Source organism: Choloepus didactylus, chromosome 4 (genome assembly GCF_015220235.1).
Source record: "Choloepus didactylus isolate mChoDid1 chromosome 4, mChoDid1.pri, whole genome shotgun sequence".
Lineage (NCBI taxonomy): Eukaryota > Metazoa > Chordata > Mammalia > Pilosa > Megalonychidae > Choloepus > Choloepus didactylus.
This window is the reverse complement of record NC_051310.1, coordinates 103,550,239-103,577,303: the sequence shown is the minus strand read 5'-3', so window position 1 is coordinate 103,577,303 and position 27,065 is coordinate 103,550,239. Positions and strand designations below refer to the sequence as shown.

Genomic DNA, 27,065 nt, shown 5'->3' with positions numbered 1-27,065 from the left:
AGACTTGTTGGTTAAGACAAAGGTCCTAGAGCTCTAGCTCCCACATGTAGGAATGAGGCTGCTCCCGCCACAGCAGTCTTGCACATCCCTGCACATGCTTCTTCCTCATAAACGGGGGGCCCTTCATTCCATTCTCTGGTTTGACTAGTCCTGTAAAAGAACTGTCCTGAGATGGTGAGGCTGATTTTTCCGGGCTGAGAAGAAGAAAACAGCTATTCCTTTAGGGGAGAGAAGCAGGAACAGAAACAACCAGCCCTTCTCCAGGCAAGCTGGCCTGAAGTCCTCCAGGCAGCTCAGTGAGCCCTCAGTAAGATTGGGCAGTGGGAGGGGGCAAGGCAGAAGAGGAGCAGCCTGTATGCAGTAAGAGGCAAAGGCAACAGGTCTCATAGCCTGCCCCCAGCGACCCTTCCCTGTGGAATTCTCCCCTCTGACCTCCAGATCATTAATCCCGGGACTGCCAAATGACAGTCATCCATCACGCCTCCTGACGAGCATTCCAGCCGGCTGTGAGAGAACCCGGTCCCGCCCTCCCTGCCATCCCCTGGTGCTTGTTAGTAGCCCTTCCTGCTCGGTGCCAGGTTTCCTAATCAAGTCCCTGGCTCCTCTTGCTTCCCTTTGGGGCCAGTGGGCGGAAGCTGCTCTGACCCTCCCCCTTTCAGAGGCCAGGGAGGGGGTGGGATGATTAGTGGAGAGAGAATTGTTGAGTGGCTTTTCATCCCCCTGGAGACCTGTGTGTCCAGCAGCTCCTTTGACATGGCGGAGCACACATTAGAGAAAACAATTTCTCCATCCTGCAGCAGGACCAATATCTGCAAGTGTTGGGAGGAAAAGAGGAGAAGGCAGGTGGTATGCAAATAAAATACACTGTTACAAACTGCACTGAGTGCCACAAAACAGACATGCAGAAAACTATACAGGTGGGTGATTGGGTCAGGATTCTTGTCTAGGGATTCAGAAAAAGGGTTCCCTGAGGAGTAGATGACTGAATGGAACCTGAAGGCTCCAGAGGAATTCTTATTGCTAACCAAAAAAAAAAAGGTTTGGTTTGGTTTGGTTTTTAAATCGTCTGGTTCAGCCCTCTTATTTAACAGATGGGAAAACAGACCCAGAGAGGTTGTCTTGCTCAGGGCCACACAGCTATTAAATTCTACTTGTCCTGTTCATCCCATAGAGAACTGGAAGCTAGCCTGATAGTTTCCAGACTTTTGGGGTTTGCGTCCAGTTAACACTTCTAAGCAGATTTCATGAACATTATTGCCAACTCAGCAAAAGGTGGGCAGACATAGGTGTCTTCTTTCTCTGCTTGATGCTGACCCAACCCTCTGTTTTCTCTTTGGACAATCATAGGGACCCCCATCAACCGAATCCCCATCATGGCCAAGCAGATCCTCGACCTGTACATGCTGTATAAGCTGGTGACGGAGAAGGGCGGCCTGGTGGAGATCATCAACAAGAAGATCTGGAGGGAGATCACAAAAGGCCTGAACCTGCCCACATCCATTACCAGTGCTGCCTTCACTCTGAGGACCCAGTGAGTAGCCAGGGCCCCGGGGGAAGGAAGCTGAGGATGGAGAGAGGGGAAAGGGAATGTTTTAATCTAGAAGAAAGGAAGGAAGGAAATTCCATTGTACAGTGAGCAAGATGAGTGGAATTCCTGAAACAGGAGGGAGCGTTCTCAGATGAATCCCTCACTTAACCTTAATAATAGAGTTAGCATTTACCAAGTGTCTCATTGTCTCACTTCAGTCTCACAATCAATCCTATAAAGTAGGTGTTATCCCCATTTCACAGATTATAAAAATTTAGTCTCAGAGGTTAAGTAATTTGACCAAAGCCGTGTCAGCCAGTAAGTGGTGGAGTCTAGATTCAAACCTGGGCTTCCCTGACTGAAATTCACACTTCCCAGAGCACTGTCTCCCAAACAGCACCTCCACCCTCTGTCTGGCCCTGCTTACCTGACACACAACTAGCGCAGCAACAGGGGGCCGGGAGGGAGGCAGACAGGCCCCATTGGGATTGCTGACCTTATTTTTGTAACCATTTGAATTAATTTCAAGGGCGATGGAAGCAGTGAAACCAGAAGTACCATTGGAGAATGAGGGGCAGAGGGAAATCTGTTCTTTCCCAGTACACTGAAAGTTGCTCTGTGAAGAACATGGAATGAGCAGCAGATGCATCAGCTGGGTAGCATGTCATGGCCTTTACTGAAAGTAGAAAGGTTATATCTATTGGAATTGTTTCAGAAGAAGTTGGGGACAGAGCTATAACCAGAATAAGTGCTTCCTTTTCAACGTTTTCTCAATGTTCTTGGGTAGAGAATTGCTTCTTGGGGCAACTGGGACAAAGAAGGACAGCATTTCTAGGTCCTGCACACAATGGGAGCTGATCAGCCTAACTTAGAAAGGCTAGGAGATCATGTTGCCAGAGAAACATTGCAAAACTTGGGCCTAATTTTTCCTGGGGCACTAAAAAGGCACCAAAACAAACATGAAAACGTGAGATAAGACATCCTTTATTTCCCTTAAGTAGAGATTGCTCAGTCTGTTAGCAGTTCAAGGAGCCAGTGAAACCGTACTTCTCCCCTCCACCAGGTGCACCAAGATCACAATCCTTTGTCCTGGAGGCCTGACCTGGCTGCTCCCAGAGACCCGTCAACTAGACCCTACAATCTCCTTTCTCCTTCCTTCCCTCCAGGTACATGAAGTATCTGTATGCCTATGAGTGTGAGAAGAAAGCTCTGAGCTCCCCAGCTGAGCTCCAGGCAGCCATCGATGGCAACAGGAGGGAAGGCCGGCGGCCCAGCTACAGTTCCTCCCTCTTTGGCTACTCACCCACTACTGCTACTGCTGCTGCCACTGGGGCCACTATCCTGCTCTCCCCACCCAAGATCCGCTTCCCCATCGTCGGGCTTGGCTCCAGCAGTGGCACCAATGCCAGTAGCCCTCGGATATCCCCAGCAACCACTCTCAGGAAAGGTCAGCAGGGCCCTTGGGGGAGACAGGAGGGAAGGGAGGCAGGGAGCCAAGTTTCCCCGTGTTGAAGATCCAGGTTGTTGGGTGGCAGGGTCAATGGTGGATTGTTCCAACTCCGGTTCCTTTGCAGGTGATGGAATCCCAGTGACAACAGTGCCTGTGCCAAATCGCCTGGCTGTGCCTGTGGCCTTGGCAGGTCAGCAGGCCGGTACCCGGTCTGCCACGCTGGAGCAGCTGCGGGAGCGGCTGGAGTCAGGGGAGCCAGCTGAGAAAAAGGCTTCGAGGCTGTCCGAGGAGGAGCAGCGCCTGGTGCAGCAGGCGTTCCAGCGCAACTTTTTCAGCGTGGCCCGGCAGCTCCCCATGAAGATCAGGATCAACGGCAGGGGTGAGTGCTGGGCTCAGGACAGGTGCCTTCCATCCTGATGCATGCCACACCCCAGCTCCAGGGAGGGCCCAGTCATGTCCCCAAGACTGGGGGAGGGGGGGGAGGGCACAAACTCCTGCCCTAGAATGGGTCCCTCCTGCTTCTGGCTCTGAGACCTCAGTTCACCAACCTGAGGTCATTATCTAGGGGCCTAGAAATGGCTTCAGGCAGTGCTGTGTTCACTAGCAAAAAAGAAAAAAAGGAAAAGCAGTTAGTCAAGGAGGAGGACCCAGAGGCCTTCAGAGACAACTGCTCTGATTTTGTCCCCTCACTTGCCTTTTGATCTGTCTAAATTAAAGGGCTTAGCCCTCACCCTGATACCTCACCGGAGGTAGGCAAGATCAGAGCAGGGGCAGTCTGGTCTGGGAGGAAGACACCCCCGTCATTCCTGAGGCTCAGCGAGGGGCCAGGGTCGCCTCAGGCTGAACTGGTAGAAACAGCCATGGCCCTAGCACAGGGGAGAGCCGGGCTGCCAGTGACCCTCAGGAATTTCAGGGAAGGAGGAAATACAAGTTTGGCAGCATAATTGACATCCTTCCCCATCTCTACATTTTTCTAATGCCCCACCTTCTCACCCCCAAACCACACACTCCATTTCCCTTGTCCCTCTTTCTTCCCTTGTCCTCTCACATGTATTTCTTTGCCATTTTTGCCCTTGACTCTATCCCAAAACAAAGATGAATAAGCATGTATTGAGAAGAAATCAGGTGTGAAAAGAGCCAGTGCATATTCTTAGATAACTCCTCCCTCTCCCACTTACCCTGAGCCTCAGGAAGCTGGAAGGGAACAGGCCCTGGTACAGGGCTCTCTTCTGCATTGCCCACTCAGGGCTGAGTGCCTAGTCCTGTGCAAAGGCAAAGGCTCAGAGATGACAAATCACCTGAAAGGATTCTTGGCTCTTGGGATGATGAAAAGGGCAGAGTCTGGGGTGAGCCTGGCAGAGGCCCTGCCTTCTAGTTCCCACAGCCTTCCAAGAATACCAGATGCTCAGATTTCATGAGGGCCAGGTGCTGTGCCAAGTGCTGGGGAGGTGAGCCCTCTCCTTGAGGAACTCGTGGCCTGGTAAAGGAGATCTCTTGCCACTGGAGGAAGAGGCAAGGAGAGGCCTCAAAGGCAGGGCCTGGGTTTTATTGATCTCCAATTTCTCAGGGCCTGGCGCCTGGTGGGTACCCGGATAGAGTTCCAGCCCTCTTTGCTGACAGTGATCCCCTGGCTCTGAAAGCAGAGGAGTTGGGGAAATGAAGTAGTTCAGTGGAGAAATCAAGCAACAGGGAGTTGGCAAGTCTGCATTCTCTACCAGACCTTATGCTCAGGAGACGGGTGTATAGGTGCTTTCTAACAGCATGAGGCATTGGCCTGAGGCAGCCAGACAGGGAGAGTGGTGAGTATCCAAGAGGAGGACAGAAGTGCTGTGGAAGGCTTGACCACACCCAGTTTCTACCTTGTCCCCAGCAGAAGACAGATCAGAGGCCTCGGCTGCAGCCCTGAACTTGACCACAAGCAGCATTGGGAGCATTAACATGTCTGTGGACATCGACGGCACCACCTACACAGGTGAGGCTCCTGGAGCTCTGGGGAGGCCCACAGAGCAGTCCCAGTCTCCGTGCAGCGCCCCGGCTGGCCCTACTGGTCTCCCTCTCGTTTGAACACCTTCCTGGGGATGGCATGCTTTTATGTAGTACCAAGACTCCAAAGGTAAAGTGGTTCTTCTGAGCTGGCAGAGGCTGACCCTTGTTAACAGGGATGACAGATCCCCCTCCACCTTCGACAGAACAATAGAAACCCATTGTCTGACCCTGTTGGTCCAATGGTTGGTCTGGTAATTGAAACAGTTATTTAATGTAAGGAATCATAATCAATGCTATGTCCATTCCTTAAACATCGTATTTAACTTAAATCAGAGTCCACCATTCAGGGGTCTTCTAATACAGGGCCTAGCCCTTTCTTTCACTATGATTCAACTGTTCTCTTCTTTTCACAAAATACACCCATATTGTATCATCTGTCATTTCCCTTTCTTTAAAATGGACCAAAGACATAGGCAAGGCAATCTGAGTACAGCAGAATTGTCCTATCTTTTTATGATCCCCCCTACCTCTGTCTTTAGAGTTGTCTCTCCCTAAACCTAATTGGCTGACAGTCTTGTTTGTTGGTTTGCTTAACTTTATCAAGTTTTCCTAAAGCATTCACCTTAGTTTTGGTAGAAGCAGCATTCCTCTTCTCACTCCCATTTAGTTGATTTAGGTCTAAGTTTGGGATCAAACCCAGCTGACCCTCATTAAGCACAGCCTTTAAGCACAGCCTGGTGAGTGGGTGCCGAAGGGCCCAGCATGCTAGAGGATGGCATCGGTCACCCTGTTTCACGGGGGGTGGAGAGTGCCGGCCAGTCTGGTGAGGTGGTCAGTGGAGATGGTTTAAAGACCTTTAGATGTACCATCCATGAAAACTGAGACCATCTCCTCAGGGCATGAATTTTTCTGGGGACTAGGTCCCAGGGGTTCCCCTCATGCTCTGGATCTTCTCTGGACCACCTTGGGCATCCGGAATGGGGCCAGGGGAGGGACAAAAGTTCCGGGAAGCAGCCTCCAGAGAAGCATTGACACCAGGTTGACCTGCCAGTCACCCGAGTAATTGGTACCTTGTCTCCAGGCCACCTTCAGATGTCTCTACCTAGAAAGACCCAGGTCTGCTCTGGGTGGGTGAACCAGCAGGTAGGGCCTGGGTGCCCTCTGCCTTCTGGTGGTGCTGTGGTGCTCTAATTGGTTTGGATGTTGGGTTTGGGTCCATGGAGAAAATTATCTTCTCGTCCTCTATCCAGGGGAGAAGCTGACTTCCTCCTTCCCTCTCAGAATGGGGAGGGGTCAGAAGACAGTTTAAGACTCCTCAAATCCTTGAAGCCAAAAGGGTTTCCCACCTGCCTTAATCCTTGTTCCCCCACTTTGTTCGTTCTCAGTGGGTGTGCAGTTGCCCAGGCCAGGAACCTGGAAGTCAGTCATTCCTGACAATTTCCTCACCCCATCCTCACTGTTCTAGTTTGCTAATGCTGCTGGAATGCAAAACACGAGAAACGGTTTGGCTTTTATAAAAGGGGTTTATTTGGTTACACAGTTACAGCCTTAAGGCCATAAAGTGTCCAAGGTAACACATCAGCAATCGGGTACCTTCACTGGAGGATGGCCAATGGCATCCGGAAAACCTCTGTTAGCTGGGAAGGCACGTGACTGGCGTCTGCTCCAAAGTTCTGGTTTCAAAATGGCTTTCTCCCAGGATGTTCCTCTCTAGGCTGCAGTTCCTCAAAAATGTCACTCTTAGTTGCACTTGGGGTATTTGTCCTCTCTTAGCTTCTCCGGAGCAAGAGTCTGCTTTCAAGGGCCGTCTTCAAACTGTCTCTCATCTGCAGCTCCTGTGCTTTCTTCAAAGTGTCCCTCTTGGCTGTAGCTCCTCTTCAAAAGTTCACTCTCAGCTGCACTGAGTTCCCTCTGCCCCTCAGCTCATTTATATGGCTCCACTGTTGGAATTTAGAACCACCCTAAATAGGTGGGGTTACACCTCCATGGAAATTATCCAATCAGAGTCATCACTCACAGCCGGGTGGGGCGCATTCCAAAGAAACACTCAAAGAATTGCAATCTGATCAACACTGATAACGTCTGCCCACACAAGATTACATCAAAGATAATGGCGTCTGGGGGACACAATACATTCAAAGTGGCACACTCACCTTCCCAAAACTCATTGGACATGGGAACTCTGCTCTGTCCTCTGTTCCGCCCCTGCTGCCCTGGTTCACACCTCTCTTCTCCTCTCAGACTTCTTCCTCCATCGCCCTTATTCCTCCCAACCCCAGAGAGAGCATTCTAAAATGCAGATCGCATTTTGTCTCTCCCTCCCTTAAACCTGTCAGGGACTCCACAGTCCTTACAGGGTAAAACCCAAGGTCCTCCGAGGTGCCCACACCTCCATCCCTTTGCCCTCCCATTGCTCCAGCCTCATCTGCCACTCCTTGCCTTCAGCCTCCCATAGTCACAGCCTCCAGCATGATTGCCACCTCTCGCTGCCTCATCCTTGCCCTCTCAGGTTTCCTCTGCCTGGCACACCATCCCCCTCTTCATCTGGTTCCTTCTCCTCCTTCAGATAGCCCAGTTCTCCTCTCCCCCCACTGCCATAGACTTCTTGACCGACCTTCCCTTGCCTTCCAAAACATTTGTGTTCCCACAGCAACCTGGGTACACCACTCAGCATTTAAGACATTTCAGCAAAATCACTCTATCTGCCTCTGCACCAAGCTCAGAGCCCTGGAAGGTAGGGCAGAGTGTAGACTGCTCCTCCCAGCCCCTAGCACAGCTTCTCCAGCGGAGCATTGTGCCCAGGTTGGGAGGCAGGAACTGCTTGTTGGAATGAACTGACCTAACCCTCTCTCCTCTCCTGCCCACACTGACTTCTCCTTCCCCACCCAGGTGTGCTCTTTGCCCAGAAGCCTGTGGTCCACCTCCTCGCAGGATCTGCCCCCCAGAGCATCAGCAGTAGCACCGGCAGCAGCAGCAGCTCGCATTGCTCGCCAAGTCCTACCTCATCCCGGGGCACCCCCAGTGCAGAGCCCTCCACCAGCTGGTCCCTCTGACAGGCAGGACCCAGCCTCCTTCTCCTCACTCTCCTGTCGAGAGTGAAGGAAATTGATGCACAGAATTTACCTCATCTCATGGAGCCCATGTCGAACACCGTTTGGCCAAACATTGAGGGTTTGGACATGTCTGTCTGTCCAGGCTCCATTCTGGTCCTGCTATACTCCGGGGGCAGGGAGGGGCTGGAGGGGCAGGACAGGGCAGCGTTGTCCAATCAGGGATTGTCCTGGAGAACTGGGCAGGGGTCTGTGGGTGGCCAGCATCCTCCAGGGTTCCCAGGCCACCTCCCATCCTGGGGCACAGTGTATCGACAATCTGTAAGCCGACACAAGGCCCCCCACAGCCCTTTCCCTTTAATTTATTTCCCTTCCCCTGCCTTCTGCCATGATCCCAGGGTCACTGGTCACTTTCCCTGATCAATCTCCAAATATTCAACTCTCACGTGGGGCTGCCAAGAGCCAAGAGCATGCCTTCATGGCCCTTCTCTGCTGAGTATGGGATAGTCCTCCTACCCTGTCTTGACTACCGCTTTTGGTTTCTGGGGTCCCTCAAATTCAAGAGTTGAACCAGTCCTCAGGGCCCTGTCTCCCTCTTTTAATGGTACCAAGAGAGAGCACACGAGGTCAGTCTTCAAGCCCCAGGGCATCCTGGGTAACTGCTGACGGGGAGACAGAGCCTCGGGGTGCCCAAGCCTTGGCACCAATTTTACACTGACCCTCTTCTGAACTTCCCAGACCTCATGCTCCCCACTCACCCTTGTAGGTCAGCTCTCCCAAGAATAGCCCACTTGTCCCTTGGGCCCACCCTTCTCACGAGGCCAGCTCAGCCCCCACTTCTCCCAAACCTGTCAATGTCAGGTTCATTGAAATACCTCAGATTTGTAATTGTTGATGTTTGATTCTTCAGGAAGTATTTGCATCTCTGAAATCTTTTTTATATGGTTTTGCTGACTTTTTTTTTTTTTTTTTTTTTTTAAGATTTTTTATTATTATTGTAGTACCAAAGAAATGAAAGCAGATCACCCCCAAAGCCAACCAAGTGACTTGGTACCCAGCCCCTCTGTCCTTTCCTAAGACCCCAGAGAGGAGGCAGGGGAGGCAGCAGGAGAGATGACTCAGGGATCACGGTGGCGGGGAAGGAGGTAGAATGGAGAGAACTGCTCTCACAGGGTCGGGTCCTGAAACCCCACCTTTTCTGAAGATAGTCCTTGACCCGTTTCCTGCCAAAGCGGGGCTTGTGCCAGACTCCTACCCCAACTCACCAATATGGGGGCAGGACAGGTCCCCCTCCCTCAACATTCCCCCCTCAGAATGTGAGCAGGCTGGAAGGCCCTGTCCCTTGCTGGCCTTGCCAGAAGTCGAGCTGCCCTGATGAAGGAGGAGATGCTGAGAATACCCGGTCTCTCCTCTTGGACCTTGGGGTGGAGTGGATTGCTCCTATGTTGTGAAGAAAAGATGATTTTTGTGCAAGGCTTGCCGCTTTATTGTGTAAGCCCTGAAGTGTTCAGTAGAACACATCCACTGTGATGCCATAGGGCTGTGGTGGTGGCAGACCCCGCTGGCACAAGCCCAAGGCATAGCTAACATTTAATCCTGTCTGGGAAAGGAAAGGGATATCAAAAGCTTTCACACAAAACAGATACCTCAGCCTGTTGAAGCTGCACCTCTGCTGGACTGCATATTCTCTCTGTCCCCCGTCCCCCAAACCCTTCACACACATACGCTGTCACTACCCCACCCATAGGGCTGACCCTCTTCTGGCCTCAGAGGCCTTAGCCACCAGGCAAGCACAGGGCCTGGGCAGAGGAAGGGCATCTGGGATCTGGTGCCAGGGAGAGGCCTGGCCGGCCGGCCCTGAGCCCACTTGAATATCTCGGACATTTGGCCAGTGCATCTTTCTCAGGGCTTGGTCATGGAGGATAGACTCTTCCCATCCAGAGGGTGCAGGGACAGCACACTGTGTCTTTGTGGTCTTTGGGTCCTTCCCCTTTCCCTGGGCAGCTTGCCCAGCCTCACCCTCTGAGCAAACCCTTGCTGCCCGAGAGTGGGGGTACCAGCAGGTGCCCCAGGAATGGGCCCCTGGCCCAGGAGGTGCTTTCGCTGAAGGGTCAGTCGTGACGAGTGCATGGGAGGCAGTGGGCCGGGGCAGTTCTGTCCCCGCTTAACCAGAAAAAATGTGATAGCACATGGGTAGCTAGGCAGTGGATAAATACCTCAGACGTCTTCTTGCAGCAAGTGTCTGTATATGTTGTGGTTATTTTCTATTTTACACGTTCTCGAATGTTTATATTTCAATAAACCTCTACCTCTTCACATAAGCAGATCTCTCTTGGTTGCTCTGAGTGGCTCTTCCATTGGACAGTAAAGAGAGATGTGAGACCCTTCTGAATAAAAAGCGATGGGCTAAACTGCGCTCCCCTGAGCCTCCAGTCTCCTGAACCTTGTTCCCTTCTGCTTACCTGAAGTGCTCACTCCACTGCTGGCTTCTCTTCTTTACTAGCAGTGTGCTCTGGCATTGTCCAGCCACCAGAACTGACTCCAGTGACATCTGTGTCCTGGCAGGCACAGGGCCGGGGATCCCTTCCTCAATTTAACAAGCCCCTTTTGAGCTCCTGTGTATCAGACACTAAAGGAGGACAGAACCAAAAATAAGTTATGTTCCCTGTACTTTACAGAGCTCAAGATCTTGTCTGGAAAACAGACACAATTATTTAGACAAAAACTGATTATATAGAATACAGCATGACAGAGCTCTCAACAGTAGGCTACTGGTGAACTGATGGAAACGAGCAGTTCACATTTAAGTTGGAAAAACCAGAGTTTGCTGCCTACTGGAGAAATGAAGGAAGAACACATCCAGCAGAGGACATGCAGCGGCATCAAGGGACCTGGCATGGAGAACTGGCCAGTGCCTGGGGCCGGTGGGCAGGAATTAGGAAAAAGCGAGGCTGTAGCCAGCTTTGAGGATAATAATTTGACTGTGAAACTACCAATTATTGAACCCTGATGTGTACCTGTTACTGTTCTAAGTTCTTTGAATTAACTTGTTTCATCCTCAACACATTTATAAGACGAGACTATTATCCCCATTTTATAGATGAGGAAAACTGAGTCACCGAAAGGTTGAGTAAATGGCCCAAGCTCACACAGCTCACTGCCAGGATTCTAATTCAGTGGCTACAGAGCCCAGAGTCTGTTCCTAACCACAGTGCTAAGCACTCTACAGATGTTATTCTCATTTAATACCCCATCCTAGTCCTATGCAGTGGTTACTCTGTTCGCTTTATAGATGAAGTAACTGAAGAAGAGAAACTTTAAGAAACTTAGCGAGGTCCTGAAGATCTAGTCAATGAACGGCCGGTCTGGCATCGGACTCCCCAGCCAGTGCCCTTAGCCTCTGCCCTGTGTGCCTCTTCAGTGAGGGGATGGGGAGACCCAGTGCGGTGACCAAGAGGCAGAGGATGGAGGGCATGTTTGGTTTACCCCATGTCTCTGCTCTGCCCTCCTAAGCCCAGTCACGGGGTCACCAAGAGGCCCTTAGCAGCTCCAGAAATCTCTGTCCTGGTGAAGAAAAGCTACCTGGCGGCCTGCAGCTGACCTCCCCTCACTGGCCAGTGTTGGGTCACATGCCCTCCCGTCAGCAACAGAAGCAAGGGGGGCGGGCATGACTATAATGACGAATCGTGCTAGGCAAAAGAGTGAAGACCCCCAAAACCAGTCTGCATGTTCTCGCATGGAAGGAGGGCTGGTGGGTCTCAGACTGGAGTGGAGATAATGCTGAAAAGGAAAGGGGAAGTGGTGACTGAGGGTACTTGTGGAGAGAGGAGGTTTGGAAACCCCACTGAAGGGAAGGAAAGGGCTGACCAGGGCCACGTAGAAGGGATAGGAAGAGTTGGGGCCCTGAGCTGAGCTTGGAGACAGTACGCACAGCCCCCATCCCCACGCCCAGAGTTTGGATATAGGGGCAGATGAGAAGACGTAGTGGAGAGGGCAGCTTTGACAAGCAGGTGGAGATCCCCTCGTTGTTCGACTCTCTGTGTGCCAGGAAACAGGAGCTAGGGGGTAAGGCCAGGGCTCCTGGGTGGTACTGGGAGTGCCAGGCTAGTTGAGAGCGGAGGGCCCTTGCCTCAAGGAAGGGGCTTCCAGGAGGGACAGGAATCTGATTTGGAGCAGCATTGGGGATGTTTTGCAAGGGCTCATTATTAGCAGGTAACAAAAACCACTCAGGCCAATGTACGCACAGAGGACAGGGATTTATTCTCTGACACATGAGTGTCTGGAGGGACCCGAGGGCAGGTGGTGGTGAGCTGGCCTCAGGGCGGGCCTGGAACCCAGGAAGCTCTGCCCACAGAAGGCCTTCTCCTCCCTCTGAAGACCAGCTTTCTCTGCTGCCCAGACACAGGGCAAGGTAAGAGGACACCCCAAAGGTCCAGGTTTTCTCCATGCAAGAGAACCCCTGGGCTGAACTAAGATCTTTTCATCCCTATTTCACTTTCTGGGAATTGTCTGCTCCATTCACCCTTATTAAAACTCAGTGTTTTCCCTGTGGTGAAAAACAGGACAGTTGACAATTCTGAGGTTTACACGTCTAGTCTGCAGCACTGGAGAGATGGTGCTCTTTCGTCCCAAGTCCAATGATCCCAGGAAGGGCCCATTGGTCCAGTTTAGCTCGGGTTCCTGGATGGATCACTTGAGGCTGAGGGTGGGATCTGTTAAGAACTTGGCAGCCCCCACGGCAGTTGCATGCATGGCAGAGAAGGCAGAGAACATTGTGCAGAAGACACACTGGGTGAAACATTCAGAAATGGGCCTTCCCTCTACAGTAGGACAGTGCCCTCATCTGCAAAACTGCCTCAGTTAAGGCAGTAGATGGAGGAGGGGTTCATTGAGAGTTGAGGGTGCTGGGGGCACATGGCCTGGTTGCCAGAGTTCTGTAGGGGGAGGAAGCACCCTGCAGGTGGGAGGGAAATTCAGATAAGAATGACCAGACAGCCTGGAGAGCAATGCCAGCCCCAGGCTGGCCTTGCCCATGGCCACTGGGGATGGTCAGGCTGTGAAGCTCAGAATAGGCTGTGCAAAATGAGAGACCACCTTTTGGGGACAGTTGAGGAGGCTAGGGGGCTTAGCTGCTTTGCACTGTGTGACCTAGGATACATTCTGCCCTTCCCTGGGCAGTTTCCGTGACTGTGAAAGGGGGACTGTTGTGTGATCCAGGCACCGGTGAATGAGAACAAGCTGAAAAGTCTGAAACCCAGTGCCCACGGCCTTAACCGGTGAGACAGAGGGCCCTGGCTGTTGGTCTTCTGGGACAAGGGTCAGGAAACTTGTTGGGAACGTTGTGCCAACATAGGCATTTCAGGTGCCATGGCAAGCAGGGGACAAGGGTTTTTGCCAACAAGGGCTGACTAGGCACCCACCACATGCCCCAGGCCCCAAGCCCCATCCCTGACAGAGACCCTGGCCTTGGGGCTGAAGGCAGCAGCCACAGGACCTCCCATCTCCCCAAGGAATCCTTGTCCAATCTTGCTTCCCTGAGGCCTCCCAGCTTGACCTCTCTGCGCCAGTACTTCCCAGTTCGCTTGGGGTGGGCAAGGGGCTGACCTCAGTCTCCTGTGTGTGAAGCTGTGAAATTTGTCCCCAGTGGCTCTGGGCCACCCATGCCACCTCTCTGCCTGGACACTGCCCCTGGCTTCCAGCTCTGCTCAGAATCTCCTCTCTGTGGCTCCAGGGCTGTGGCTGAGATCTGGGGGCAGATGAGGCAGAGGCTGACACCATGGAGGGCCAAGTACCAATGATAGCTCTGCTTCTGCCCAGGGAGGGGAAGGCCAGCTCAGGAGTCCATTTAGAACCAGCAAACGCCCAAGCTGGAAGGACCCTTTCAGCCTTTTTTTTTTCCACCCCTCCAACTTGCAGATAGAGGGGCTGGGCCTGAGTTCCACAGGAAAGCAGGGGTTGCCTCTCCCGCCCCTCTGGGGAGCCCCCAGATACTACCTTCAGAGGCTGGGAGGTGGCCAGAGGCTCCTGTCCCCCAGGCGCTGGAGCCCATGTTGCTGGGAGCTGCACCACCTCCTGTTGCCTGAGGACAGTTCTCAGTCTGAACTTTGGAGTCTCCCAAGCCCCACCAGCGCCTCTGCCCCCATTCCCTAGGGCCCTCAAAGAGAAGCTGAGGCAAAGAACAGAAGTCCCCACCCCATGTAGCTCCTCCATGCAGGATCTCCAAGATGAAGACCTGGGTCAGAATGAAACAAAAGTAAGGACTCAGCCTAACTGGACCCCAGATAGAGGGGGAAACAGGCACTGGGCCAGGTGCATTCTCATGTAATCCTCATGTCAGTCCTCACATCAGGTAGGTGCTATCATTATCTCCATTCTACACATCAGGAAACTGAGGCTGAGAGAAGGCAAGTCTGCCTACGCTCACCCAGCTGATTAGGGGTGGAACTGACTGGAGCCCAGGACTTCTCAGCAATGATGGCTGCTCCCCTTCCATCCATCACCCCAGGTTCAGGAACCAGACCCTGCCCAACACGCCCCCTCCTGCTTCTTCCCCTGTGCTCACCTCTTCAGGAGTTATGTCTGGCCCAGGCCTGGCAGCTCCCCAGCCTGCAGTCCCAGCCCCATCCTCCCCACCCCATCCCAATGGGATGAGGATTCTCTCCAGCATGTCCCAAAATGTCCCCTTCCTACCTGCCCCCAGGTCCTCGGGAGAAGAGCTCTGAGGCCTGATGAACATTTCTGGGAAGGAAGGTGGGGGTTTCTCTTCCCAGAGCTCCTCAGGCCCATGCACCCCCTTGCCCCATCCACATCCTCACTTCTCCACCAGCTCCTGCTCCACAGTCCTCAGCTGCTGCTCCAGCCTCTGCTTCTCAATGCAGCTCTCTGCCAGCTTGCAGTAAGGGGGGTGTGGGGAGAGATGAGCACAATCCCGGGCCTGAGCGCCCATCTCCTCTAGCCCCCCAGTACTCAGCTGGGCCCCGGCTTGCCCAGCATGAGGAGTGATGACTGAGAAACTTGACCGAGTGTGGAGAAGAGAAGGTCGATGACCACCATGAGCCCCAGGGGCAGGGCATGGAGGAAATCGTGGGTCCCTCCCTGGTCATGCAGACCTGGCAGAGGCACAGATTAGGGGGCAGAGGGCTGAGTACCTGGCTCTGGGCAGCCTCCAGGGCCTGCTGCTGAGCCTCCAGCTCCGAGTCCCGAGCTTTCAGCACATCCCAGACCTTCTCCAGTTCAGCCTGCATCTGGGCCAGCTCCGAGCCCATCTCCTGCAGGGAAGTCTGGGATGGGATGGGGGTGGGGGCTCCTGTCTCCATCTGGTATTTCCCTAAGGACATCACCCCACCTTAGTGTCAGAGCTCCATTCTCACAGGGCCTTCTGGGACTGCCTTGACCCAAACAAGGGGCCATAATGGGGGGATCTCAGGTGCTGAGAAAGGCTGGTGGAACAGCTGAGGGGGGTGGGGAGCAAGATGGCCTCATCCTTCCCCTCCAAACTGTACAGGTGACTAAATAAATATCCAGAATCCTCCACCCTTCACCTACCTCTTTCCTTTTACCCCTGAATCCAAAAATACTGAAGGGCGATATTTCCTCAATGCACCCTGCAGGTACTACCCACCCAGCTGGAGAGCTCCCTGAGGGCAGACTCGAGGGTCCCTCTCTCCAGATCAGGGCAGGGGCTCCTCCTCCCCTCTGTCTACTGCGCAGGGTCCCTGAGCACAGGGCTGGGCCCCTAGAGCCTTGGTCCCTGACACATTTGCTTTGCATTGATTGGTGGACTGGCCCTGCCAAGGGGTGAATATCTGGTCCTTCCCAGGCCACCTCTGAGACTGCAAGGGTGAGGCAGCCTGGGGTTCTGGGACTGGGATGGGTCTACATGCAGCTTTTGGCCCTCAGTGAAGACGCCCCTATCCTAACTCATTAGTCTACACACTTGGCTGTCAGGCCAGGGGCAGGCCATGGCCCCTACTCCATCCCCTGCCACCTGGGCTCAGGGCCTACCTTCACCTTGCCATCTGGCCTCAGGCTTAGCCCCTCCAGTTCCTAGAAACAAGCCCAGTGTGGTCTTAGAGGACCAGAACCACATGGCAAAGGGAGACCAGAGCTGCATCCTCTGCCTGGCAGCTCCCACCTCCAGCTATAGCCCCCAGCTCGATCTCAGGGAGGGCCACCAGGGCTGTAGCCCAGCTCTCACCTCTGGTGGGGCCTGTGGCGGCTCCATCCCAGTCTATCCCTGAGCTCTCTCCTCAGCCGCTGGTGGAGCCCACCCTGGAGACTTCAGCTCTCCTGCAGGCCTTGACTCTGGGGGGGGGTCAAAGCTACTCAGGCATGACAGGGAGAGCAGGACTCTGCCCTCCCCCTCCATTCTGAGTATCACTAGCCTTCCCAAGGCCAGTGTGCCACTCAGCTGGGATGTAGGCCCTGTTATCAAGAATTCCCACAGACCCAGAGCTGGAGAGACTGGCCCAGTGCCAGGGACCTAACTGATAGGCTGAATAGGGTCACAGAATCGCTGAGTGTCAGAACTCCTCAGAGCCCATCCAACACAATCGCCATGTACAGATGGGAACCTGAGCCCCATAGATGGTAGGGGGCTTGGCCAGTCCACAGAAGAGCTGGAACCAGAACCCCACCCACCTCTGTGCTCTGCGGAATGCTGCCTCCTGTCGGCCCCAGGAGGATTCCACAGTGGCCTCACCCACAGGCTGGGAGGCCAGGCTGATGCCCACTCAGGGTGGACGCCAGCCTGGTCCCCAGAGAGAAGCCAAGCCTGACCCAGACCCCCACAGGGGCTGGATGGGGTGTGGGCGTGGATGGAGCCCACCTTCCACTCAACTCTGGGAGCCGGCCTGGGGTCTCTGCAGGGGCCTGTGCCTGTGGAGGAAGCAGGTGGTTGTGACTTGGGAGCCCCTGACTGCTCCACGAGCTGCTTCCCTCCCTTCTGGGGCTGAGCTGGGTGTCCTTGGGGTATGGGCAGGGCCAGGCCACACTGGCCTGGGGGCACCTGACCCTTGACCCTAGCAGCTGGCACTGCAGCTTATCCTGGAGCATGAGACCCTCGTCCGTGTGTGGACAGATGGGCAGCTCAGCCCAAGGGGCTCCATACACCTGGGCCTGGGCCCTCAGGTACTGTAGAGGCCAGGGTACAGTTGGGGCCCGTTATATAGTCAGATGTGAAGCCCCATGGGGAGGAGGGGCTGGTGACTGTGGCTGAGCCCCGGCCACTGGCCTGACTTTGGGATTGGGATTTGGGATTTGGGGGCATCAGGAAAAGCTCCTTGGGGCTCTGACCCCAGGCATCTCCCAGCTCTTCCCCACCTTCCATCTCTGGATTTCAGCAGCCATCTGGTCCTTCTTCTTCTCCAGCACCTGCACCCTGCTCCTGGCCCTGGCCAGGGAGGGGCAGTGAGGAGGTGGATTGCAACCCCACCTGAGGGGACCCCATCCCCACCCTCTCACATCTGCAGACACCCCCACACGGCTCTTGGGTTTGGGCAGGGCCTGGCCTGCATGGGAGAGCCCGATCCCTAGCCCAGACCCCAGCCTGGCACCCCCTCCCCTGCCCGGGAGCTCACTGAGTGGCGCCCACCCCCATTCCCGGCCCTTCTGCCCCTGGACACTCCCGCCTCTCTGCAGCTTTGTCAGGGTCCTGGAGTCAAATGAGGAGAAAAACCAGCTAGGGAGCAGCTGGGTCCTCCCAAGATAGATCCCAAGTCACACCCAAACCACCCAACAGTGAAAGAAGGAGAAGCAAGTTGGGGCAGGGAGGGGGGCGGGGATGAGCTTGAACCCCATGTGACAGCTCTCTGGCCTCAAAGGACCCTGACTTAGGGAACTTCCTCCTCCAGGTGGTCATACCTGCAGCAGTTGACGGGTGTAATGAGAGTAGCTCACTTTTCACAAATGCATGCCGTGTGTCTAGCACAGCGCTAAGCCCTTTACTTGCTTGTCACATTTAACCCCACAGCCACCCGAGGAGGAAGGAAACTGTTAATTGTTTTCCTTTTAGAAACAGGCACAGAGAGGTGAGGTAATTTGCCCAGAGTCACATAGCAAGTACGTTTTAGAGCCAGAATTTAAATCCAGTGTTCTAGCTCCTGAGCCCATAATCTTAATCACTAATTTTGGGGACAGTAAAGACCACTGAACTCTGACACTAAAGAGGAAGACAGATAAAGATAGAGACCCAGGCTGAGGAATGGGACTGGGAGGTGGAGAATGCAGGAGGCCCAGGCCCCCCGCCCTGCTTACCCCCTCAGACAGATGTTGATGTAGCAAGGGCTTCCTCGGGCCCCGTCTAGCGGCTGCCCCACCTCCCTGCTGGAAGAGAGCTGTGTGAGTTTGGCCCACGGTCCTTTCCCCACACAACTCCCCACCCAAGACCCAGGGCCTGGGGCACCCACCTGCTCACAGAAGCCCTTGGCCCAGCTGAGTCCTGGGCTGGCCTCCTGGGGATCTGGGGAGAGAGGAGAAATGGCCCAGGTAGTCCCTGAGGGGCCAGGCCCTGGAAAGCCCTGGAGCTACAGCCCCAATAAGCACCAGTTTACTCATCATTTGCATGTTGTTTGCAAATGACTCTCCAGGGGCCACTTCCTGCCAGGAACCTGAATCGGCGCAGTGGCACCAGCCCCCGTCACTCTGTGCCCTACCTTCTCGCTGACATTGTCCACTGCAGGCCCAACTGGACTAACCCACACTCCTTTTTAGAGACTATCATCCTTCCAGGCCCTGAGACTAACTCCTCCAACCCTCAAGGGCCTAGTTTGAGAAATAGACAAAAACTGAGATTTTATTCCATACAAACATCAAGCAGTTGCAGATTAGCATTGCAAATTTGCTTTTCTAAGGAACTAACAGCCCTCTCAGAGCACAGCTGTGGACCCCCGTTTGAGATACACTGATTCAAACTGCCTGTCTAGATGAGATGAGGCCTGAGGCCTGCTAAGCACTGCCGCCGGTGGAGCCTGGATCCCACCCCTGGTCCTTCCAACATTATGTCCCAAAGGCTCCCAGCCATCTCACTGGGATGTGTGTGTCTGTGTGTGCACATCTGGGCTATGAGCATGTGTCTCCAGGTGTGTATCTCGGGGTGTGTGTGTACAAGTGCTTGTACATGTCTGTGGTTGTGTTTGTCTGCAGGTGCACACACACCTTTGCCTGGCAGACCAAGGAAGGAGGCTGGCCAGGAGGAGGCCATCAAGCTGGGGTTGAAGTCCAGGTGCACAGAGCCTGTCCATACCTCACAGTAACCCCCTCACCCACTCCACTGCTCATTTGGGTCAGTGTCTATTTATAACACCCACCACCCCCATCTCTCTCCTCTCTGGGGCTTTGCACCTGCTGTTTCCACTGTTCCCCTGAAATGCGCTTCATTCCCTCTCCTCCTGGTAAGTGCCAGCTCATTCTTTAGTGAGGATGCAGGGTCTCAGAAACTCCCTCTTTGGGGAGGCCTTTCTTGACTGCCGCTCACCCCCAGCTCTCATAATGCCTCTCCCATCAATTTAATGATGCATTAAATTGTCACTGCCTGCTCAATATCTGTGCGCCTCCAAAGTGTAAGTTTTGGGGGGGCAAGGACTGGTCTGATCCAACTTTGGTTCTCCTGTGCACAGAAGAGGGCCATGCATGCAGCAGGTGCTCAACAAAGGCTGCTGAATGAATGAATGAATGCAGGAATGGAGCCTGAGGACGAGGAGGTGGAAGAAAAGGAAGGGTAGGATAAAGCTACGGGCATCCTAAGGGGAAAGATCTTGCAAGTTGACAGCAGGGTTGGGAGACTGGGGAGGGTGGAGTTGTGGGAAGGGAGATGATTTGGGGGGACAGAGAGTGCCCACCTGGGGAGGGCAGACCCCACTCTGCCTCTGGAGGCTCTGCAGTTCCTCCTCTTTAAATTTCATGGCAACGGCCACCTGGTGCCAGCGTGCCTTCCAGTACTCAACAGCCTCCTCGTGAAGCCTGGGATGTGACTACTCTTCTCCCAGCTCTTTCCTGAGGGTCACTGGTACCTCCTGGACCTGGGGTGTGCTGGTAGAAATGGGAGCAGTCTGGGCACAGTGTGGACATACCCCTTTTCAATGGTTTCTTCCCAAGTTGAACAGATGTCTTTGCTAGGTCTTGTTGGGCAGGGTGGAGGGCAGGGCAGAGACTCGTCCTTCATGGCTCCTTGCCGTCCTGGGCACCTCCACTCCCAACCATCCTGATGGGCCCCCAGCACCTAAGGTCCTCTCACCTCCCCCCAGCAGGAGGGGCTTGGGGCTTCTTGAGACTGAAAGATTTCCCAAATGCCCCCCCCCCCGCCCAAAAAAAAGTGTCAGAACGTGAGAAGCAGGAGTATGGATACCCAGGGAGATGGAGGGGGAATCTGGCTTTGGCCATGTGACTCAGGATTTGGAGCTCTGGGCCATTCCCCCTCACCCAGCAGGTGAAAGAGGCAGGCCCATCTGCCGTCAGGGCTGTCTCGTCCAGAGTGAGGGGAGGACATGTGCCCCAGCCTGGTGTGGATATTTGAGAAGTGGGCCCAAGCAGCCACCTACCAGTCCTCCTGGCCCGGGGCCACCCCCAGGACTGCCAGCAGCACCGACTTCTCCCCCAGCAGCCGGGCACACTCTGCCTCCAGGGCCTGCACACGGCTGCCCAACACCATCCACTCTCCCTGCAGCTGCTGCAGCTGCTCCAAGCAGGCCCCTAGTCGCTGGTGGCTCCGGCCCAGCTCTTCTGAGAGTCTCTTGTTCACCTGGGAAAACCCCCACCCATACACCCAGAGTTGTGGCTTAGCCTCCACCAGGGCCCAGGGCTCATCTGGCCAGGAACTGTCTGCTCAAGCTGCCCTCAGGCCCTTGCCCGTGTACTCCCTCCTCCCTGAGCCCTTGACCTCCTCACTCTCTGGAGGATGAGGAGGCTCTTCTGGCCACCTCAGCCCACAGAGGCTTCTCCCAAGTCTAGACTTTGACTCTGGTCCAGATGGTCCCATATATGTGACCACAGTGTGAACAGTGCTCTCTCGCGTTGTGCTGTGTGGCAGCCCAAAGCTGTCCCCCCTTTCCCCTGGGTCACTCCGGCCCCTCACCCAGCCTCAAAGTCTCCCAAGGGCAGTGTCCAGGTCCCCCTGCTTGTCCACAGGGCGGGCACAGCCTGGCTGAGGGTTCTCTGGGCTCCCTACGGGACTGAACCCTGCCAGTGGCCCTGACCCACCTGGGTGACCGTGGCCAGCTGCTCCTGCAGGAAGGTTGTGTCCTGAGCCTGGGCGGGGGCCTCGGCTGCCCCCGTGGAGACTCCATCTGGGTCCTGTAGCACTTGGGCCGCAGCCCCATCCTGGCACTGCTCCAAGACCTGCAGGCCTGGCACCACTGTCTCCTGCAGGGACACTCAATCCAGGACTCTGGGGCTTCTTCCCAGCCTCTAGACCACCCACGCTGGGGTGGTCCTGACACACCCTTGGTTCCACAAGGGCCTTATTGTGGCAGGGACTGGAAGATCCTGCTCTGGACCCAGCCCCAACTTGAGTTACAACCCTGGGCAAGCTCTTCTCCACTCTGTGGCCTCAGTTTTCCCATCTGTAACAGGAGGGGAGCAGGCTGGATGACCTCAGGGGAGGAAGGGGTGGCTTGATCCCTTTCTGGGCTGGACAGAAGGCCTGCACTGTCCCACCCCTTCCTAGCTACTACTGGGAGAATGAAGCCAGGGAATGAAGTGTAGGACAGGCTGAAGGCGTGGCAGGGCCAGTGTCCAGGGCCCTGACCTCCCCTCAACTTGAAAAGGAGCTCTGGTGTCAACCCTACCCCAGAAGCCCTCAAGGTGGGCTCTGGGCCAAGGGGCTCCCGGCTCAACTGGTCCAAACGGCGCCAGGCCTTTTCCACTTCCGTCTGCAGGAGCAGGATCCTGGGGACAGAGGGGGGCTGTCTGCCTGCCCTCTCCCACTCCACCCCCTGCCCCCATCTTCCAGCACCCCTCACTTGTCTTCTATATCCTGGTCGGCCCTCCTCCACTCCTCCTGTCCCTGGGGTCCCCGCAGCTGGCGCCTCTCCTGCTCCAGGCGAGCCAGGGAACATTCCACCTGCTGAAGGGAAGGCCGAAGGCAGCATACAACCCACCCACCCCCATCTCCATCCCCATCCCCATCCCCGGTTCCCACCAGGCAATGCAGTGTCTGCAGCCTTGGATAAAGCAGGTCCACCAGCTGTGATGAGTCCCAGCATGGCCTGTGCCCAGCTTATACACAAGGGACTGTGCTCTGTGGCTCTGAGGGGCTGCTCAGCTATTACCCCCACAGGCTCCACCTGGGCGACCCCCTGCCCCCAGCTGGGCCTGAGACACATCATCTCTCCACCCAGCTGCTGATGGCCTTGGAGCTCAAGCCAGCAAGAGGGCCAGGGACACAGGCATGTAATGCTAGAGGGTGGGCAGGCATGAGGAGATAGGTTGTCAGTTGGGTCCCGAGGGTCACCCCAGGCCTGGAAGGGAACAGTGGCTCCAGGAAGGTTGGCTGTGGGCTGAGACACATGGGCCACTAAAGATTTGGATATCCAGGCATCAGAGGGGGCCCCAACCACACCCTCACATGGGCCAGGGATGTGGGTGACCTTCCCACACAGCCTCTTTGCTGTCTTTGGGGATGCCCTCTTTCAGCAGGCGTGACTGGGCTTCTAAAGACAGCCTTCAGTCCACTGGGCTAAAATCAGCCCCCTCCCCCCAATTCTCCCCACAGGGACAGCTTATCTCCAGCGGGTGCCCCCAGCCACACCCCCCACACCTCCACGGGCTGCCATGCACAGAGACAACTCTGTTCAACACAAACAGCAGCCCCACTGGGTATTCCACTCTCTCTTTTTTTTAATTGAAAAATATATATATATTTAAAATTTTATTGTAGCTCCACTACCCTCTTTCTCCTTACATACCCCAGAACCTGACAATCTTTCTTCCTGAGAACATGGCACCAGACACAGGCACCAGCCCCTGGCCTTCTGGAGCTCTCAGCCTGGGAAGAGGACCCTGTCAACCCAGAGGGGGCTCATCAGGGCCTCAGACAAGCCAGGAAGGTCAGGGGGAGAGGACGAGAGCCTCACCTTCTGCTTCTGAGCCAGCAGCCCACTCCGGCCCCGGTCCAGGCCCAGCTCGTGTTCCCACCTCCGCAGCACCCGTGCCTGCTCGGCCAGGGCCTCCAGGGCCACCCGCAGACGGCCAGCCAGCTCGGCCCGCTGCCACCTGCTCTCTGCCAGCTGCACCCGCAGGTCCTTCTCTGACCACCTCGGGTTCCTCTCAGGGGCCCTGTTGGGGCACCTGCCAGGGAGAGGGGAGCCAGGCTGCAGCCAGGGCCCCAGGGGACTGCCGGGCCCACCTTCCTCACACTTACCTCCACCCCTCAGTGGGGTTCAGGGGACGAGCACCATCCAGTGTCCAGAGGTGACAGGAGTGCTGGGGACAGTGTGTGGGACCCAGCACCAGCTCCATGGGTTCTACCTTGGTGGGTTAGACCAAGGGCAGGCTGGAGACCCTAGAGCTGGGTAGCTCTGCCTTGCTGGGCACCAGACCCCACGGTCCCCTCCTCAGATGTGGAAGCCACAGCCCTGAGGGTGAACAGGCACTTAGACCCTCCAACCCCAACCTCTTGATTCAGGCTTCAAAAACTCCCCCGCCTCAACCCCACTAAATGATTCTTCAATTTCCCATGAGCAGTGGGTGCTGATAGTGGGTGAGGCCATTTGCTGAATAAACATGGTATCGTTTAATCCTCGCAGGTATCTGTTTGGGGACGTGGAACTGAAGCTCAGAAGGGGGAAGTCAGTTGCAAGAGGTTCACTGTGGAGCTGGGATTCCTACCCAAGGCTGTCTGGCACCAAAGCCCACCCTTTCCCTAGCCCTGCTGCCCCGCAATGCTCCCCTTCCAGGTGTGGGGGTCTGAAAATGGCAGGGGGCAGGGAAACATGTGGGGCCAGAACAGTTTAGCCATGATTGGGTGTCAGAGGCCCCCAAATCAAGCCCCTGCTCTGGTACTTCGCTGGCTTCCAGAGCTTCAGCTGTCAGGGGGGGCCCTGACCCCCACGTCCCACCAGTTTGGTGAGGGAACTCATGGTGCAGACAGGGGCTCCCCAGCTAATGTTGCTCCCCCCACTCCTCACCCCACCCTCTACATCCCTGGGGTCTGGATCCTATCACTGCCCCCTCCCTTGCATCCTTCCCCCAGGCCCCAGGCCCCCAGGCCCAGACTTTTTGAGGGCACAGTTAGTGTGTAGCCCAGTCCTACAAAGCCATCTCTACCTGAGGAGAGGGGAGCACTGGGCTGAGCTCTCCTCTGCCCCCACCCTGACTTGCCCACTTCTCCCCCTCCCAGACCTGCTGTCCCCTCAGGATGGTACCACTAACCACCAGGCCCTCTCTCCTCTAGACACCTGACTCCAGGCCTGGATTCCTGCAGCCCCCTTCCGAGTTGTCTCCCCACATCTCACCACTACATGGGCCTCTCCACAATGGACTGTGAAGACTGGCCCTGGCCCTCACCGAGAACCTGCCCTGTGCTTGGCTGGGTTCCAGAGGGGATCTCCATCTGCCAGGGGTGAGGGGTGGGCATAGGTCGGATTGTTGAGTTTGGAGACCAGCCCAGAGGGACAACACAGCTACTGAATGCTCCAGGCAGGAACACAGAGCAGTGGGGGCACAAGAAAGGGGAGGCTGACTCTCCCTTGGGGTTCCCAGGAAGGCTCTTCAGGGGAAGTGACCCTGGGGCAGTGGCTTGAGGGTGAATTAACTGCCCCCAGAGAAGGCAAAGATGGATGCAGCAGACAGAGGAGAGAGCAAGGGCAGCAGCATAAGAAGGGATCCGAGCAGCTGGGGTCTGGAGGAGGCAAGGGGGAAACCAAGAGGGGCAGGGCTGGGCCCCAGAGGAGCTGTGGGGCCAGGGTGGCTGAGGGAGGCGCACGGGGCAGGGGCATCTCCGGAGCATCTTGCTGCTTACCCAAACCCACAAAGAAAAGAGCTGGGGCCAGAGGGGCAGGGGAATGTGAAGAGAGCCTTCTCGGGGGGTGGGCCGCCTCCTGAGCTCCCCAGCTGGCAGTTGCCAGGTGCCAGGCAGCCAACAAACAGTGGAGGAACGACTTGGGGCTGTCAGGATGGGGTGGGGGAGTTATGCAAATTGCACCTCGAGGTAGATCTTTTTCTAGGAGCCTATCTGATACTGTCTCCTTTTCTTCTCAGATGTGAGTTCTTTTAGGAACAGAGAGAAAGAATGAAGGTCTGATAGTAAAACCTCAGGCACCATAGCTTCCTGGTTGCAGAACTGGGAGAGGGAGAGCTGCGAGGTTCCTGGGAGACAGAGACTCCTGGTTTCTCGATGGTGGGAGGCTGGTGGCTGGGGCTGACTTACCCCTCCCAGCCTAGTGCCCAGGGCAAAGCTGGGGACAGGAGCCTCTGCCATTTCTCAGCTGCTGGACAGACTGGGGCCTAGCTCCAGGGAGCCATGGAAACCAGGGGCAACACTAGCTGGTGGGAGGAGATGCCACAGACTCCTCCCACCTCTCCTGAGTGGATGAAACCGCGAGGATGAAACCTGGCTGGTTGGCCACTCTAGGGCCCGGGAGGGAATGGCAACTCAGGGCACCTGGGCCTTTTTAAATCCGGGGCTCCTGAGCCAGGACCCGAGGGAAGAGGACCTGGGGGCGGGACGGCCGGATCCTGGGTCATTCACTGCACACACACGAATCAGCTCCTAAACGGCTATCCTGGGGGGAAGGGCTGCGGGGGGTGGGGAGCAGGGAGCAGATGCATTTGATTGGAAGAGGACTCAGAGGCTGCTCGTGAAGCTGCCTTAGTGTCACAACCATCCCGTTTTTACTGAGCTTCTGGGTTTATTTTGGGCGACGGGGATGGTGCTAACAGAGATTTGAGGGATATTAAAACCTCTCTCCAGCCAGGCCGTCAGACCCCAACTTAAAAGGGGAACCAGAGGGGAAAGACCATAAGGCTGCAGATACGGAGGGGTAGGCTCTGCTGCTCAGATCCGGGCCGGGAGACCGCGCCCCCACACCAGGAGCTTGGCCAGGCCTCTTGAGGAGGCGAGGCCTGGACAGTGGGGCTGGGGAAGCCCTGGCTACTCCGAGGGGGAGAGCCTGGAGGGATATCCGCATCACTCGCTGCGGCCGGGCAAGCCACGGGTTTCCAGCCGCCGCGTGGCGTCGGGGCAATTAAGGACCACTCCCTCCCGCTTGGCTGCAAGACGCGAGAGCCCGGGGCGGAGACGCCACACGCTGACCGGACCGGGCGCGCACGCTCACAAGCCGTGAGGTCTCCCAAAGGACCCAACCTTGATTTTCTCATCTGGAAAGTGGGGGTTCGTAATCTCGCCATGACAAAGCGCTGGACGGCTAGTGGAAGGGTTATGGTGATCCCACACACGCGGCCCCTGCAAAAGGGGGAAGTCGAGTGACTGGTAGGAGAAACAATGCTGACCGGTAGTAAGACGCTTCAGGGGGTGCGCAAAGAAAAGAAGATCCCTTTCCACCCCAGACCCTGGCCCCTCAAAGAGGCCATGTGGCCCTCGAGTATCTTCCCAGAAACTCCCGCATGCACGTACGAGCTTGGGCTTGCCCACATGGTTTAAAGCCCCCGCCCAGAGAATGTTTCCTTTTCTTCTTTCCTGTCACCGGGAGTCGCGACCGCCTTCCCGAGTCTCTGCGCCCAGACCTCCATCTTTACCGCCCTCCCTCTTGGGACCCGGGGCCAAGCCCCCCCGACCACCGCTCAGCTCGTCCCGTTTTCACTGTTCGCACAGGGAAGGGGTCAGTGGACACGCGCGGGTCGGAGTGGGAGAGGAGGCCGAGCCCCCGGCCCAGGTCGGGGCTGCACCATTCGGAGCAGCCAGCCGACGAGGACCGTCCACCTGTGTGGTCTGGGGGTTTACGTGCGTTGCGACACGGTAGGGGACGGGGCGAGCCGCGGCCGGAGACGCCCCCTCGGCCCTCCCGGAACTAGTCTCGCCGGCGCTGCAGCCCCGGCCCGCGAGGAGAAGGCGGGTCCCCCAGAGCCTTCGAGTCGAGAGCTAGAGCGGCCGAATCAC

At 55.8% G+C, this 27,065-nt stretch overlaps 2 protein-coding genes across 25 annotated transcripts in view; one reads left to right on the top strand and one right to left on the bottom strand.

Moving 5' to 3' along the window:
- ARID3B (AT-rich interaction domain 3B) overlaps positions 1-10,335 on the top strand; it is a 74,477-nt gene extending 64,142 nt beyond the window's left edge. The window contains exons 5-9 of the mRNA XM_037833391.1: positions 1,348-1,531; positions 2,695-2,975; positions 3,103-3,357; positions 4,852-4,950; positions 7,854-10,335. Coding sequence (XP_037689319.1) covers positions 1,348-1,531; positions 2,695-2,975; positions 3,103-3,357; positions 4,852-4,950; positions 7,854-8,017 — 983 coding nt within the window. The 3' untranslated portion in view covers positions 8,018-10,335. The remainder of the gene's footprint in view (positions 1-1,347; positions 1,532-2,694; positions 2,976-3,102; positions 3,358-4,851; positions 4,951-7,853) is intronic.
- Positions 10,336-14,013: 3,678 nt separating this feature from the next.
- Positions 14,014-27,053, bottom strand: LOC119531774 (collagen alpha-1(III) chain). Of its 24 annotated transcripts, none has more exons than XM_037833423.1 (18): positions 25,377-26,301; positions 23,370-23,476; positions 23,083-23,296; positions 22,915-23,008; positions 21,970-22,073; positions 21,796-21,895; positions 21,209-21,370; positions 20,551-20,750; positions 19,852-20,041; positions 18,421-18,473; positions 18,269-18,334; positions 17,336-17,405; positions 16,212-16,891; positions 15,163-15,294; positions 14,830-14,903; positions 14,577-14,752; positions 14,207-14,246; positions 14,014-14,093 (listed from the first exon to the last, which is right to left on the bottom strand). In XM_037833423.1, exons 1-9 carry the CDS (start codon positions 25,425-25,427, stop codon positions 19,952-19,954), a joined length of 1,122 nt encoding a protein of 373 aa, XP_037689351.1. In that variant the 5' UTR covers positions 25,428-26,301; the 3' UTR covers positions 14,014-14,093; positions 14,207-14,246; positions 14,577-14,752; positions 14,830-14,903; positions 15,163-15,294; positions 16,212-16,891; positions 17,336-17,405; positions 18,269-18,334; positions 18,421-18,473; positions 19,852-19,951. The 24 variants fall into 24 exon arrangements, with proteins under 24 accessions (XP_037689351.1, XP_037689349.1, XP_037689342.1 ...); XM_037833421.1 differs by having other exon boundaries at positions 14,577-14,903; positions 15,163-15,341; positions 16,212-16,318; positions 16,655-16,891; XM_037833414.1 differs by having other exon boundaries at positions 14,577-14,903; positions 16,212-16,318; positions 16,655-16,891.
- Between the last annotated feature and the right edge of the window lie 12 nt (positions 27,054-27,065).

Excerpts from the sequence above, each read along its gene's own strand:
- LOC119531774 (XM_037833417.1), bottom strand. The coding sequence starts at position 25,427 with ATGGCAGAGGCTCCTGTCCCCAGCTTTGCCCTGGGCACTAGGCTGGGA. Across the intron at positions 23,477-25,376 it reads TGGGCACTAGGCTGGGAGGG|GTAGAACCCATGGAGCTGGT; the intron begins GTAAGTCAGCCC and ends TAACCCACCAAG. Across the intron at positions 21,896-21,969 it reads GACCAGGATATAGAAGACAA|GATCCTGCTCCTGCAGACGG; the intron begins GTGAGGGGTGCT and ends CTCTGTCCCCAG.